Source organism: Mesocricetus auratus, unplaced genomic scaffold (genome assembly GCF_017639785.1).
Source record: "Mesocricetus auratus isolate SY011 unplaced genomic scaffold, BCM_Maur_2.0 Super-Scaffold_100028, whole genome shotgun sequence".
NCBI classification, from domain to species: Eukaryota; Metazoa; Chordata; class Mammalia; order Rodentia; family Cricetidae; genus Mesocricetus; species Mesocricetus auratus.
In genome coordinates, this window is record NW_024429209.1 from 5,212,179 (window position 1) to 5,224,454 (window position 12,276).

At 45.6% G+C, this 12,276-nt stretch overlaps 1 protein-coding gene across 4 annotated transcripts in view; it reads left to right on the plus strand.

The window, feature by feature from the left end:
- The window catches only part of Dhx35 (DEAH-box helicase 35), a 58,427-nt gene that overhangs the window by 28,742 nt on the left and 17,409 nt on the right, over nucleotides 1-12,276 (plus strand). For all 4 annotated transcript variants that reach the window (XM_040732802.1, XM_040732800.1, XM_040732803.1 and 1 more), the window contains 6 exons: nucleotides 341-453; nucleotides 1,947-2,043; nucleotides 3,534-3,692; nucleotides 6,143-6,353; nucleotides 9,326-9,450; nucleotides 11,254-11,308. In XM_040732802.1, the coding sequence (XP_040588736.1) occupies nucleotides 341-453; nucleotides 1,947-2,043; nucleotides 3,534-3,692; nucleotides 6,143-6,353; nucleotides 9,326-9,450; nucleotides 11,254-11,308 (760 nt within the window). The remainder of the gene's footprint in view (nucleotides 1-340; nucleotides 454-1,946; nucleotides 2,044-3,533; nucleotides 3,693-6,142; nucleotides 6,354-9,325; nucleotides 9,451-11,253; nucleotides 11,309-12,276) is intronic.

A 12,276-nucleotide genomic window follows, 5' to 3' on the forward strand; every position in this document is an offset into this window, starting at 1 on the left:
CTGGTGGAACTGTAAGAGTGAAGAAAGAAAATTGTAAATTTAGAAAATTGCTTTGTGTGATGCGATAGTACATACATAATCCCAGCCCTCAAGAAGTGGAGGCAAGACGATCGGGAGTTAAAGACCAGCTATGTAGTGAGCTTGAGGCTAGCTCAGCTACAAGGGATCCTGTCTCTAAAATAAAATAAGCTATTCTGCCACATGTAATCTTCATTGTATGTGTCTAATTCCTACTGTCCCACAGACCTCTGCAATTTCATGTTTTCTATAGATTACTGTAAACCATCCTGTTTTTTTTGAGACAAATATGGATAATATTTGTGTATTTATTTATTTTTAGAAATTTTGGGATTTCTTTAACCAGAATGAAACTAGTGACCCATCCAGGGACACCTGTGTGACCCTTACAGTGGAAGGGAGGACATTTCCAGTGGATGTCTTTTACCTACAAAGGTTTGGTAATTCTTGATTCTTGGTGATATGGGACCTCGCCTGTCATGCAGAATAATAGGCAGTGTTATCTGTCTGCAGTGTGGAGAGGGGTATGGTACAGTGCCTGTTAGCCGTAGAATGCTCTGGAAGCTGAGCTAACATCACTGTTAATTGGGAATTTGACTCACGTCTGCAAACTTACATGCATTTGTGGCCATTGGCTCAGCTGGAGAGGGTAAACTAGTAGTAGGCTGATTGGAGGTATTTTGGCAGTTTTCTGAACCGGGGGTTTCCAGGGTTCCATCATTAAGGGAAGCACTGCTGAGTCCCATGTTTTGGTTGTCTACATCCTTAGCCAGAAGACCTACACTTTTGGGAGAAGTCCCTAGTAAGAAAGGGGCCTTCCTAATTGTTGTACCCAGTTACTGGGCGTGTTTGGTTCCTGGTAAATCCAGAGAGTTGTAAACTTCATCTTTGAGTCCTTCCAGCTGGAGGGAATGTCTGCCATTTCCATTCACTCAGCCCATAGGTTCTGGCCAGGAGAAGATGGGTGGGTTGTGCTCACTGGTTTATGTCAGTTTGACCCAGCTAGAGTCATCAGAGACGGGGGATCCTCAGTAGAGAAAATGCCTCCCTAAGCTTAGACTGTAGGCAAACGTGTGGGCATTTTCTTAGTTAGTGATTGATGTGGGAGGGCACAGGCCCATTGTGGGTGAGGCCACCCCTGGGCTGGTGGTCCTGGATTCTGTAAGAAAACAGACTGAGAAAGCCATGAGGAGAAGTAAGTAAGCAGCACCCTTCATGGCCTCTGCATCAGCTCCTGCTTCCAGATTCCTGCCCTGTTTGAGTCCCTATCCTGACTTCTTCCATGATGAACAGTGATAGGGAAGCGTAAGCCAAATAAACCCTTTCCTCCCCAACTTGCTTTTGTCATGGTGTTTCTTCACAGCAATAGAAACCCTAACTTGGACATTTGGGTTTCTGCATTGAGGCAGAAGCCCTTGGTTTCTTGTGACTTGGCGTCTTTGCAAGTTGAAGATAAATAATTGACATGCACCTCCTGCCAGCCTCTTACTGCATTAATGGCCACAGGTGCATGTAAATTTGCACAGTAGAGTCAAGACTAAATTCAGCAATGATGCTGGTCCAGCTTCCAGAACATTATATTTTCCAGAATATTTTTTATTAGCAAATATAGCTAAAAATCATTGTTTACATGTAATTATGTATAGAAATGCTGCATTTAATGTTTTTCTTACTTGTGCTGGGGATTGAACTTAGGACCTTACAGATGTTAGGCAAGTGCTGTACCATTGAGATACACCCTCAGTTCTTGATTGCTGCACTTGAAAAACAAGAAGTACACATTTATTTTACTTGTCCATATGTTACTTACCTGCTGGGCTGGTGTAAACTGACCCTGATGAGGTTTGGCTGCCAGGTTATTAGTATAATTGGATATGTGATTAATGAGCTCGTTCCAGTGATGATCTTTTTCCTCATGTTGTTTCCAGTCCTGTTCCAGATTATATCAAGGCAACTGTGGACACTGTGGTGAAAATTCATCAGACAGAGGGAGATGGAGATATACTAGCCTTCCTTACTGGCCAGGTAACTCCACCCAGTCTCTGCATGGACATGTTAAGGCAATAGCAAAATTAACATAGAACCCTGTTCTTAGCCATTTGTTTCTTTCTTTCTCTTTCTTTTTTTCCTTTTTAAATGTGTATGGGTGTTTTGCCTGCATGCTTGGTGCCTGAGTAGGTCAGAAAATGGTGTCAGGTACCCCAGGATTGGAATTATAGATGGTTGTGAGCTGCAATGTGGGTGCTGTGAATTAAACTTAGGTTCTCTGGAAGAGCAGCCAGTGCTTTTAGTTACTGAGTCATCTCTCCAGCCTCTTCATGCCATGTTTAATTACCTTTTATAGTTTCTAAATTTCATTAAAAAATTGTTGGTTTGATGTCATTGTCTACCATCTAGATTGTCAGGGTATCGTTAGCTCCTCCCTATTCTGTCCATAGAGTGTTGATTGCATTTTAGTTTTAATTTTATTTTATGTGTGTGTGTGTGTGACTTTGTGTATGTATATGCACCATGTGAGGATATAAGAGGGTGTCAGATCTATTGGAATGGGAGTTACAGGTGGTTGTGATCTGCCTGAGGTGGGAACTGGACCCAAGTCCTCTAAAAGAGCAGCGAGTGTTCTTAACCTCTGAACCATCTCTCCACTGTGACATTTTAAATGCATTAGCTGATTTCAGAATAAATTAGGTTTTACATCAGATGGGCTGTTTTGTTTGCCAGTGTGGATGTTGCACTAAGTACATTGTGCTTTGTGCATGTTGCAATCCCAACCTGTGGCCAAAATGTTGGGCACCCTTTCACAAGTGGCCTGACATTAGCAGTGGGTCCTTTAATTTAGACATCTTTCCAGCTCATTCTGCAGGTAGCCAGTAACCACATAGTGGACAAGCCTGTAGCTCCACTCAGAACTGTCTCCAGGTGTAGCCTTCCTTTTCCACTGCCAAGCAATTCCCATTGTTAGCAATCCTTTCTCAGGAATGCTTCCTATGACTTCATAGGCCACAGCTTGTCTGTATGCATATGGGGTGCTCTGTTTGCCTCTGTCCATAAAAGCTGTGTAAAAATGTCATTTAGAAATTATGTGTATGTGTATATCTGTGAGCAGTGAGTGCAGATGCCTGTGTGGAGGCCTGAAGAGGGCATTGAATACCCTGGAGCTGGAGTCACAGGCAGAGTGAGCTGCCTGACGTGGGTGATGGGAACCGAACTCTGGTCCTCTGTAAGAGCAGTGCGGGCTTTACCACTGAACCGTCTCTCCAGTTCTTCATTGTTTTTATTTATTGGAGCTCGTCTATTAACTACAAAATGTTTAGTTTGACAATTAATTGTACAGTTACAAATTTCACTCCTTTGATACTGTTATTTGGTAGCATTTGATTTAATGTCATCTTTAGTGGGACATGGTAGCACAGCAGTTGCTGAAGGTGACCAGCGTTAAAGCCCGTGTGCCGACATTTGTTCTTTTAGTATATAATAGCATAACCAGCTTCTCTGGTTTCTGGTTCCATGTTTAGGAAGAAGTAGAAACTGTTGTATCTATGCTGATCGAGCAGGCGAGGGCGCTGGCTCGCACTGGGATGAAGAAACACCTCCGGGTTCTCCCCATGTATGCGGGACTGCCTTCCTTTGAGCAGATGAAGGTGTTTGAAAGGGTGTCACACAGTGTCAGAAAGGTGAGACGCCGTGGTACTTGCAGCCATTTGTCATCACATTGGTTCCCTTTTGTCATGTACTGCTAAGTTGTTTTTGGTATATGCATGTATTAATGTGTGTTCATGTGTGCATGTGAGCATTCATGTGTGTAAGTGTGGGTTTATGCCACAGTACATATATTGAGGTCAGAGGACAACCTTGATTAATACAGGGTCTCTGTTGCTTGCTGCTGTGTCTGCCAGGCTAGGTGGCCCACAGATGCTGGGGTTCCCTCTCTGCCTCCTCTCACTGTATGAGTTCTGGGATTACAGACACATGCTACCCTACCAGGCTTTGTGTGGGTTCTGGAGACTCAGGGCCTCACACTTGTACAGCCAGTACTTTACCCTCTGAACCATCTCCCCAGACCCTGTTTATTTTTATCTTTATAATTTATTTTTATGTGCATTGGTGTTTTGCCTGCATGTATGGCTGTGTGAGGGTGTGAGATCTTGGAATCACAGACAGTTGTGAGCTGTCTGGTGCATACTGGGAATTGAACCTGGGTCCTTGAAGAACAGTCAGTGCTTTTAACTCCTGAGCCATCTCTCCAGCTCCCAACCTATTTTATTTTTTTATAATTTTTTATAATTGAAGTGAACTTTGCTAAGCAGGGCTTTTCTTTCTAATCTGAGTCCATGCGTCTATACAGTAGGTCTAAAAATCCTTATGCTGTGAGGGTTTCTAACCCTGCCCAGAGAAGGGCCACTGTGCCTGCAATTACCAGAGCAGCTCGCTTCTTGGAGCTTTTCTTGTTCTGCCTAATATTTTTCTCAACACGTTATTACCTTAGCCTCAGAGACTGTCATGGTGGATTGTGGTCAGTCAGAACTAGATAAAGTTACTAGCAGTGGTTCCTAATCCAGTTTGCCTTTAGAGCCAAGTTTAAATCAGTTAAATATTTAGCCTTGAAATTAGGTTGAGGATGGGTGTGGTGGCAAGAAGCATTGGATGTGGGGGGGGGGCCAGGAGCCTGCTTTCTGCCCCTTCTTTCTCCATTCTCCTTCCCTAGATGTGGAGGACATGGCAGGTGGCTCAGAGTGAGGTAGGTGAGGGATGGCCTGGGTCTCAGGACCCACTCCCAGCTTCAGACAATTTGGCATGGAGCAGTCTGAACCTGCCCAGTCATACATGAACTGCAGTTTGCCAGTCTATAAGCTGGGGTTTCACCCTTGACTTGCTATATGCCTTGCCCTAAGTAACTTAGCTTTAGGTTTCAGATTTCCTAGCTGCAAACCATGTGTAATTAAACATTTTTATTACATTTATTTATGTGAGGTGGGGGCAGGGCACATATGCTATGTGCACATGTGGAGGTCAGAGTGTGCTTATGGGAGTTCGTCCTTTTCTTCTACCATGGGGGTCTCAGGGATTGAACTCAGGTCCTCAGGTTTGACAGCAGGTACCCTTACCCACTGTGCCATCTCACCTGCCTTAGCAATCGCTTTTAGATAGAAGGCCTTATAGTTTAAAATTGTAACCCTCTACTATATAAAAATAGGAATATTTTCATAAAATGATTTTATAAAATGTGATGCACTTAAAAAAAGTTGTGTCCCCAGCTCCATCAAACATGTCAGGGACAGCTGGGAGGTATGCACGGTAGCCAGAGACAGCTACACACTAGCTGGGCCCCCACTGCCCCCAAGCTTCTTGCAGAGTGGCTGTGTTGGCAGTATCTCCTTCCTGTGGCACTTCTCTCTGGTCTCTGTAGGGTTGGCCAATTCCTATTAGTTGGTCTTAGCTCACATTCATCTTTCTGGGATGTTTTCTCTGGATAGCAATGTGAAGAGGAAACTTTGTTATCATATATAATGTGTAATATACACTATGTAGCATATAGTGGCACAGCATGTACTATTGGTTGTGCTTTCTCTCCGGTGCCTGCTGCTCTCTGGAGTTGTCTGCCTGTTATAGGTGCTTCCACTGTAGACGCACTGGAACTTGAACTCTGGAGGGCAGGGCTTTGTCCTCTCCAGTGCACATTCCTTACACCTTACACAGTGCTTGGTCAAATGCAGCGGAACCTTAGAGATAGTGACATGAACAAGTAGATGCTACACAGTAGGTCTAAAATCCATAGTAGGTAGTGTGCTTTGAGGGTTTGTACGAGATGGCTATTTGGTTTAACAAGAGAGGTAACAGGCATTAAGAACTTACTGTGTGCTCAGTGTTAGGTTCTAATCCCTGTATGTTTGGGTCTTCTCCCTCGACAGCCCTGGGGAGGCGGTGGTCCCACAATGTAGATGAGGAAGGAAGGCTCAGGAGCTTGAGGGAGTTGTGTGTGGTTGTAGAATTGGAATGTTTCTACCAGGCATCATGGCTCTTACTCCTCCCTGGCAGCATAATGTTTGAAATATCAAGATATCTTAGGACTTTTAAGCTTATTTAAACTTGAAGGAACCAGGTATCTTTTTTCTGTTTTCCATAGGTGATTGTGGCCACCAATGTGGCAGAAACTTCCATCACAATCAGTGGCATTGTGTATGTGATTGACTGTGGATTTATGAAGCTTCGAGCCTACAACCCCAGGACAGCTATTGAGTGCTTGGTGGTGGTGCCAGTGTCTCAGGCATCTGCCAACCAGAGGGCAGGGCGTGGCGGGCGCAACCGCTCAGGAAAGTGTTACCGCCTTTATACAGGTATGTATGGTGTTTCTTAGCAACTTTGGATTTTGTGATAGTAGCCTGGGCCTTGGATCACAGGGCAGGCATCTGCTCCTCATGGCAGAAATTACTATAAAATCCAGCTCTCCTTCTCATGGTCCCCGCTGCTTCTTTCCTTCTTTGCCAGGACTCCCCATTGGCCGAGGCTGACTCGGTGACCCACCACCTGCCTGCCTCCTCTGTTCTGACCTAGTGTTGGGCCTCACGTCAGACCCAAGCACAGGATGTGTACATCAAGCATTGTCTGAGTTGTTCTGAGGCTCATCATGGGCGGAAATGGATCATTGGCTCACTCTGTATCAGGAGCCATGCTAGTTTCTGAGGGCACAGTGAGATTCTGGTAGACAGTCCTGGCCCTTAATGAGCTTTCCTCTCAGCCTGCTGACACTGCCTAGCACAGGTACCTCGATGGCCCAGAGCTGCTCTTTCTCTCTGTCTCTTTCACTGGGAGTGGCCCTGAGACCCCACCCCACAGCTTGCCTCCGCACACACCTTCCTAGTGTGCAGATGTAATTTCCAAGTCATTAATTCCCTCCTCTGTCTGGTATCCTCCTGCAGTTGCTAAGAATCTGAGGGCTCAGCTCTGGCATGTATCTTTCTTTTCCTATTACCATCATCCTTATACAGTCCTTGATGTATATCTGCCTCTCTTTCTCTTTTCCTCTGGGGATGTGGAACTCGGGACCTCACTAGCCTTGAGCGTCCTGCCTAACCCTCCTCCTTTTCAGCATGTGTGTCATTAGGGCCTGGGGACCTAGGGCTCACTAAGCCATGGGTTGTGGCTACATTGTGGGTGGTATGGTGGTAGAGGCAGACCCAGGAGAAGATCACCATGGTGTGTTTAACTTTTAAAGGAACTTAAGTTTTATTTATTTGTTTTTGAGGCAGGGTCTCTGTGTAGCCCAGGCTGGCCTCAGACTCAGAGATCTCCTACTTTTGCCTCACAAGTACTGGGATTTAAAGGTGTGCGCCACCATTCCCAACAACTCAAGTTATTACTTTTGATTTTATGTACTTTTGCTTTGTTTTTTTGCCTGCCTCCCACCCCTCATGTATGTATGTATGTGTGTATGTGTGCATTTGTGTATGTGTGTGCCTGCATGTATATATGTGTTTGGTACCTGAGGAGGTCTGTAGAATAGGAATTGCAGATGATCTTGACCTGCCACGTGGGTTCTGGGGAACTGAACCTGGGTCCTCTGCAAATACAGCTAGTGCTCTTAACCACTAAGCCATCTTGCCAGCTCCACTAAGCCATCTCTCCAGCTCCAACGCAAATTATTTTTAAACTGGAAATGGGTACCAGCATCTGATGTATCAAAGAAATAATGTGGTAGGACATGAATTAAAGCACAGCAGGTGGATCTGGGTGAAAGGTCACTGAGCCCTAGCCGTTTTAGCATGGGTGTGGTTGGGAAGGGCCAGGAGCAGTACCTGGAGTGTTAGTGCCCAGCCTTCACATTCTTAGCTGAGTTTTCAGAGTGTACAACTCTTCCTTACTCAGATCATTTAGTTTTCCAGAACCTTCCAGGATTTTTCCCTCAGCTCCTCTGTTCTCACTTTTGGCTCTCAGACAGTTTCCTACTTCTGACACTCATACCTTTGATGCCTTGGGCTTGTCTGTCTTTGCCCAGCAGATCCTCCTGATGCTCATGGCAGCTCTTGTAGAGGCTTTTCCCCGTCTCTATTCTCTTCCTTCCTGAGCCTCCAATGGTCCATGCAGGGAGCATTTGCTACTTGTGGGGCCTGTTTTCTGGTCTTGATCCAGGTCCTTCCTACCTCTGACATTCCCGGGGGCATTGTCTGTGGCTGGGGCCTTTGTAGCTTCTGAGTGCCATCACATCCTCATCTCTGAGCATCAACACCTGCTTCCCTCAGCATCTTCTCAGTAGGGCCAGCCTGTCATTTATGACTTTTTCTGCCTTGGCCAGTGGTGCTCTTGGGGAATGTGGTTGTCTTGGTAACAGTACTGTATCCACAATGGTCTTAAAATTAAAGACCTTCCTTTCCTGTTGTTTTCTGCCATCTAGAACCTTCCAGCTAGACCCATGCATTTGGCAGTTTATGTCACACAGACTAGAATATTGGTTGTCTGTTTTTCTCAGAGAAAGCCTTTCTGAAGTTCTATTAATAATGTTTCTCCAGTTGACTTTGCTGTAGTTTATTTTCCTCTCTAGTTAACTAAAGCTTTCTGGTCTAAATGGAGGCTGAGCACTGCTAGTATTTAAGAAGGGTGTGCACCTGCAGGGTTGACCTGTGTGGAAGGATTTGGTGTATAATCCACAGGCTTTCTGATTATATACAAAAAACAATTTCATGCCTTCCTTTCTCCCACCCTTTGATCTAGTCCTCCCCTTACACCCCCCCCGTCTCTGCCTTGGGGTGCTTTTGTTCCTGTGGGACATGCAAGTACAGGATCCTGGGTGTGGCACTGCATTTGACTCCTTGATTTAAAAGCTAGGTTTGTACAATTTCTGCTCTTTGTAGTTATGTCCTTTGTCAGATTCTGGTGACGGTTTTGGTGATTTATTTTACATTGTTCTTTGCTGTTTTGTGCCGTTCTTGCTTCTGTGGCATACTCTACCCTGAGCAGAGTCCCTGGTAGCTGGGCCTGATAGTGGTTATGCAGACGCTTGTCGCTTTGGTTTATTATGCTGCTGACAAATTGGAAAAGTACCACTCTGAAGTAAAGTAATGTACTTTTTAAAGGGGTATTTTCCAACTACAAATGTATAAATATAAGTATACATATACATATGAAAAGGGTACAAATTCAAGTACGTTTTCAGTGTAGGTTTTGAAGTGGGATGGTGAAACAACTTTGTGTCATAGTGTTGTGCGTCTGGTCCCAGGATCACAGAGCTCATGCTCAAGGCAGAGAAGGAAGACTCCTGACACATGGGTGCATGAGTGCCACATTTGATCCGTTTCTGATTTCCTGTTCTTAGAGGATGCCTTCGACCAGTTACCTCAGTCCACTGTCCCCGAGATGCAGCGCAGCAATTTAGCTCCCGTCATCCTGCAGCTGAAAGCCCTAGGGATCGACAATGTCCTCAGGTTCCACTTCATGTCTGTAAGTCCTGCTTCTGCCTGAGGAGCTCATGGGGGTATGTGTGAAGACACTGGTTGGGCAGGCCATCTTCTTTCTTACCTCGTCAGCTCAAACACCATTTGCCACTTGGTCCTGTGCAGGGTGTGGGATAAACTGGCGGACAGGAAGGCCAGAGTTCCTCTTCCTCTGTAGCCCCTGTCCCTTTTTCTGGGGGAGAGACAAGTAGTCACAGGGCAGCTTGACCAGTGCTCAGAGAGACAAAGGAAGGGCCTTCAGCTCCATTCCTCCTGTGTGAGCTATCACCAGACCCAGAGGGTGTGACTGCACCTGGCTGTAGAGTATTCAGGACTGAGGGAGCTCAAGGCTTTGGGAGGACCCTGTGGCTCATGGTATCGCTGATGATTTCTGGAGGCAAGTTACACCAGTGGAATCATTGGCCTTCTGTAGGCTCCTGATGCACGGCTGACTGGTTCTGCTAGGGTCTCAGCAGCATGTATAGCCTGGCCTGGGTGCTCCTGTTACACCCACTATTCTTTCTTGGTGCACAGATGTAGTGGCAGGTGAATGGGAATGATGTGGTAGCCATCCTTTTTGTTGTTTCTCATAGGGTAGATGTTTTAAAGTTTATTGGTCACTTTATATTCCATATACATTTAAAGTTTATTGATCTGTTAATTTTGTTAGTAATTTCCGTGAGTTTTTGTCATCTGCCCACTTATAGAATTGACCTCTGTGTAGAGTGTGACAGTAGTGAGGTACTGAGTAGTGATCCCAAGTAATCCCTGGAGCTTTTGTGAGTGCAAGACACAGAGCAAGAGAAGACAGGACACGGCTGTGCCCACAGGGACCCAGATGCACTGACATGGTGCTCTGCTGTTCTGTTGCTTCTCACAGTAGCTCTCCAGATGCCTAAGCTCCCGCTGAGCTAGTGTCTACATTGCCTCTAAAGAACGCAGTGGTAGCTGAGGGAAACTTGGTTCACCAGCTGCGTGACTTGCACACAATGATTCTTTGGCTCCCCTCTGTGTAGCCAATGAAATGTAGGTCCCACACGGTAAAGACAAGATAGTCGCTCACTAGATCTTTTAAAGGCGTGATTTTGTTCTCTGGCAAACAACGGCTAAAAGACCTCAGTTTAGCTTTTGATCCTGCCATCAAGTGCTGTGAAGCTTTGTTCAAATGTCCTTTCTTATAGTTACTTTTCTCATCTGTGAAATTGAGTTAAATCTCTCGGATGCTTACAGTGTGGTTATTGTTCTGTAGATTCAGAGGAGAGGCAGTGCAGTCTGAAAAGGTAGTCTGGCTTCCTAGGAACTGAGTCCCTAGAAGGGACCACTGAAGCTGGCACCCAAAGGATTTTAGAGGGCAGGAAAGAAGTGTCAGAGGACCCACTGAAGGGCACAGTGTGAGCCTTCCTTGTTGCACTCTGCAGTATCATGTTGTCTGCATTTCCAGCAGTTTGGACTTGTTACTAACTCACCATTGGCAAGGCCTGGGCAGTAGAAGTTAGTACCTTTCCACCTATTCTGCAGGATTTGCAGCTCCCAGTACAGGAGAAGGCTGAGGGGAGCTGAGGCTGGTGAAGGGGTGGTTTAAAGTAGGGGGCTGTCTCCACTGATGGAGGGGGCTCGAGGGAGAGCAGCTTGAAAAGCCGTTAAGTCATGAAGAAAGCATTGCCAAGGATTCTACAAAGGTGACAGGCACATTTTAAGGTACCAACAGCATGGAGACTGGGAGGATGGGGTGTGATAGAGGGACAGTGGTCACATTTTTCAGTTCCTTGTCAAAGAAACTAATTTAGGAGAACTTTAATGTGTTTTACAGCCCCCGCCAGCACAGTCGATGGTTCAAGCCTTGGAGTTACTCTATGCTCTTGGAGGTATGCGCATTTCTCATGTGTTCTCTTATATGGTAATAGGTAGCTGGATTCACATTGGAATTCTTTGAGTCTTTAGGAACGGAATTGGTAATTGGTCCTTCACATGTATAATAAACTCTCTAGTGACAGTTAGTTACTCTGTTGAAATAAAAATTAGACAAGTAACCCATGGCCAATATGACAATTTATAAAGTGCAGCAGAAACTGTGGGTGGCCGTCAAAAGGATGGCTCAGGACCCCCAAGACCAAGTTCTCAACACAAAGGAGACTTATTTACCCCAGAGCTGGGGAATAAGAGACAAAGACAGGAGATAGGGGATGAGGGAGAAAGTAAAAGGAACAAGGGAGAGGGCTAAGGGGTATTTGTCTTGGAGGGAAAAAGAACTACCTCTGAATAGAGGGATAGAGGGGAGACATATGTGGCCCTTAGGCAAATAGCAGTTTATAAAAGTAAAAGGGGAAAGTCCATGCTAGGAAACCAATTAAAATGTGTTTCATTTTATTTGGGTAGGTTGATAAGGTGAGCCAGAGGGGCCTTCTGATTGCTGGACTTTAATACTTTAATAGCTAGACTTTGGTGGTCAGCCTCAGGAGGAGGAAGTGGCCAGATAAGAGAATAGAACTTGGGGGCTAGCTTCAGGAAAGCAATCTAATGGTTGCTTCAGAAAAGCAATCTAATGGTCTTTAGCAAGGCAGAGGGAATGGGGGAGAAGGGCAAGACCTTCCAGAGCCATGTTTGCTGTGCTCAGGCTGGTTAGAGTCCCTTCAGCCATCACCAGGGCCATACTTGAAGAGCCATCAGAGACTGGCAGATTTCCATAGACCCTGGTTCTTGTTCTTAGACCCCTTTTCTTTTCCAGTCCCGTCCCCAAATCACCTTTATTTCATTCCAGAGCTCCCCGTGGGAATCGTGCAGATAGCAGCCTGGGGTACTGTTTGGGCAAGAGTGCTCTGTGGAGGAAGCCCTG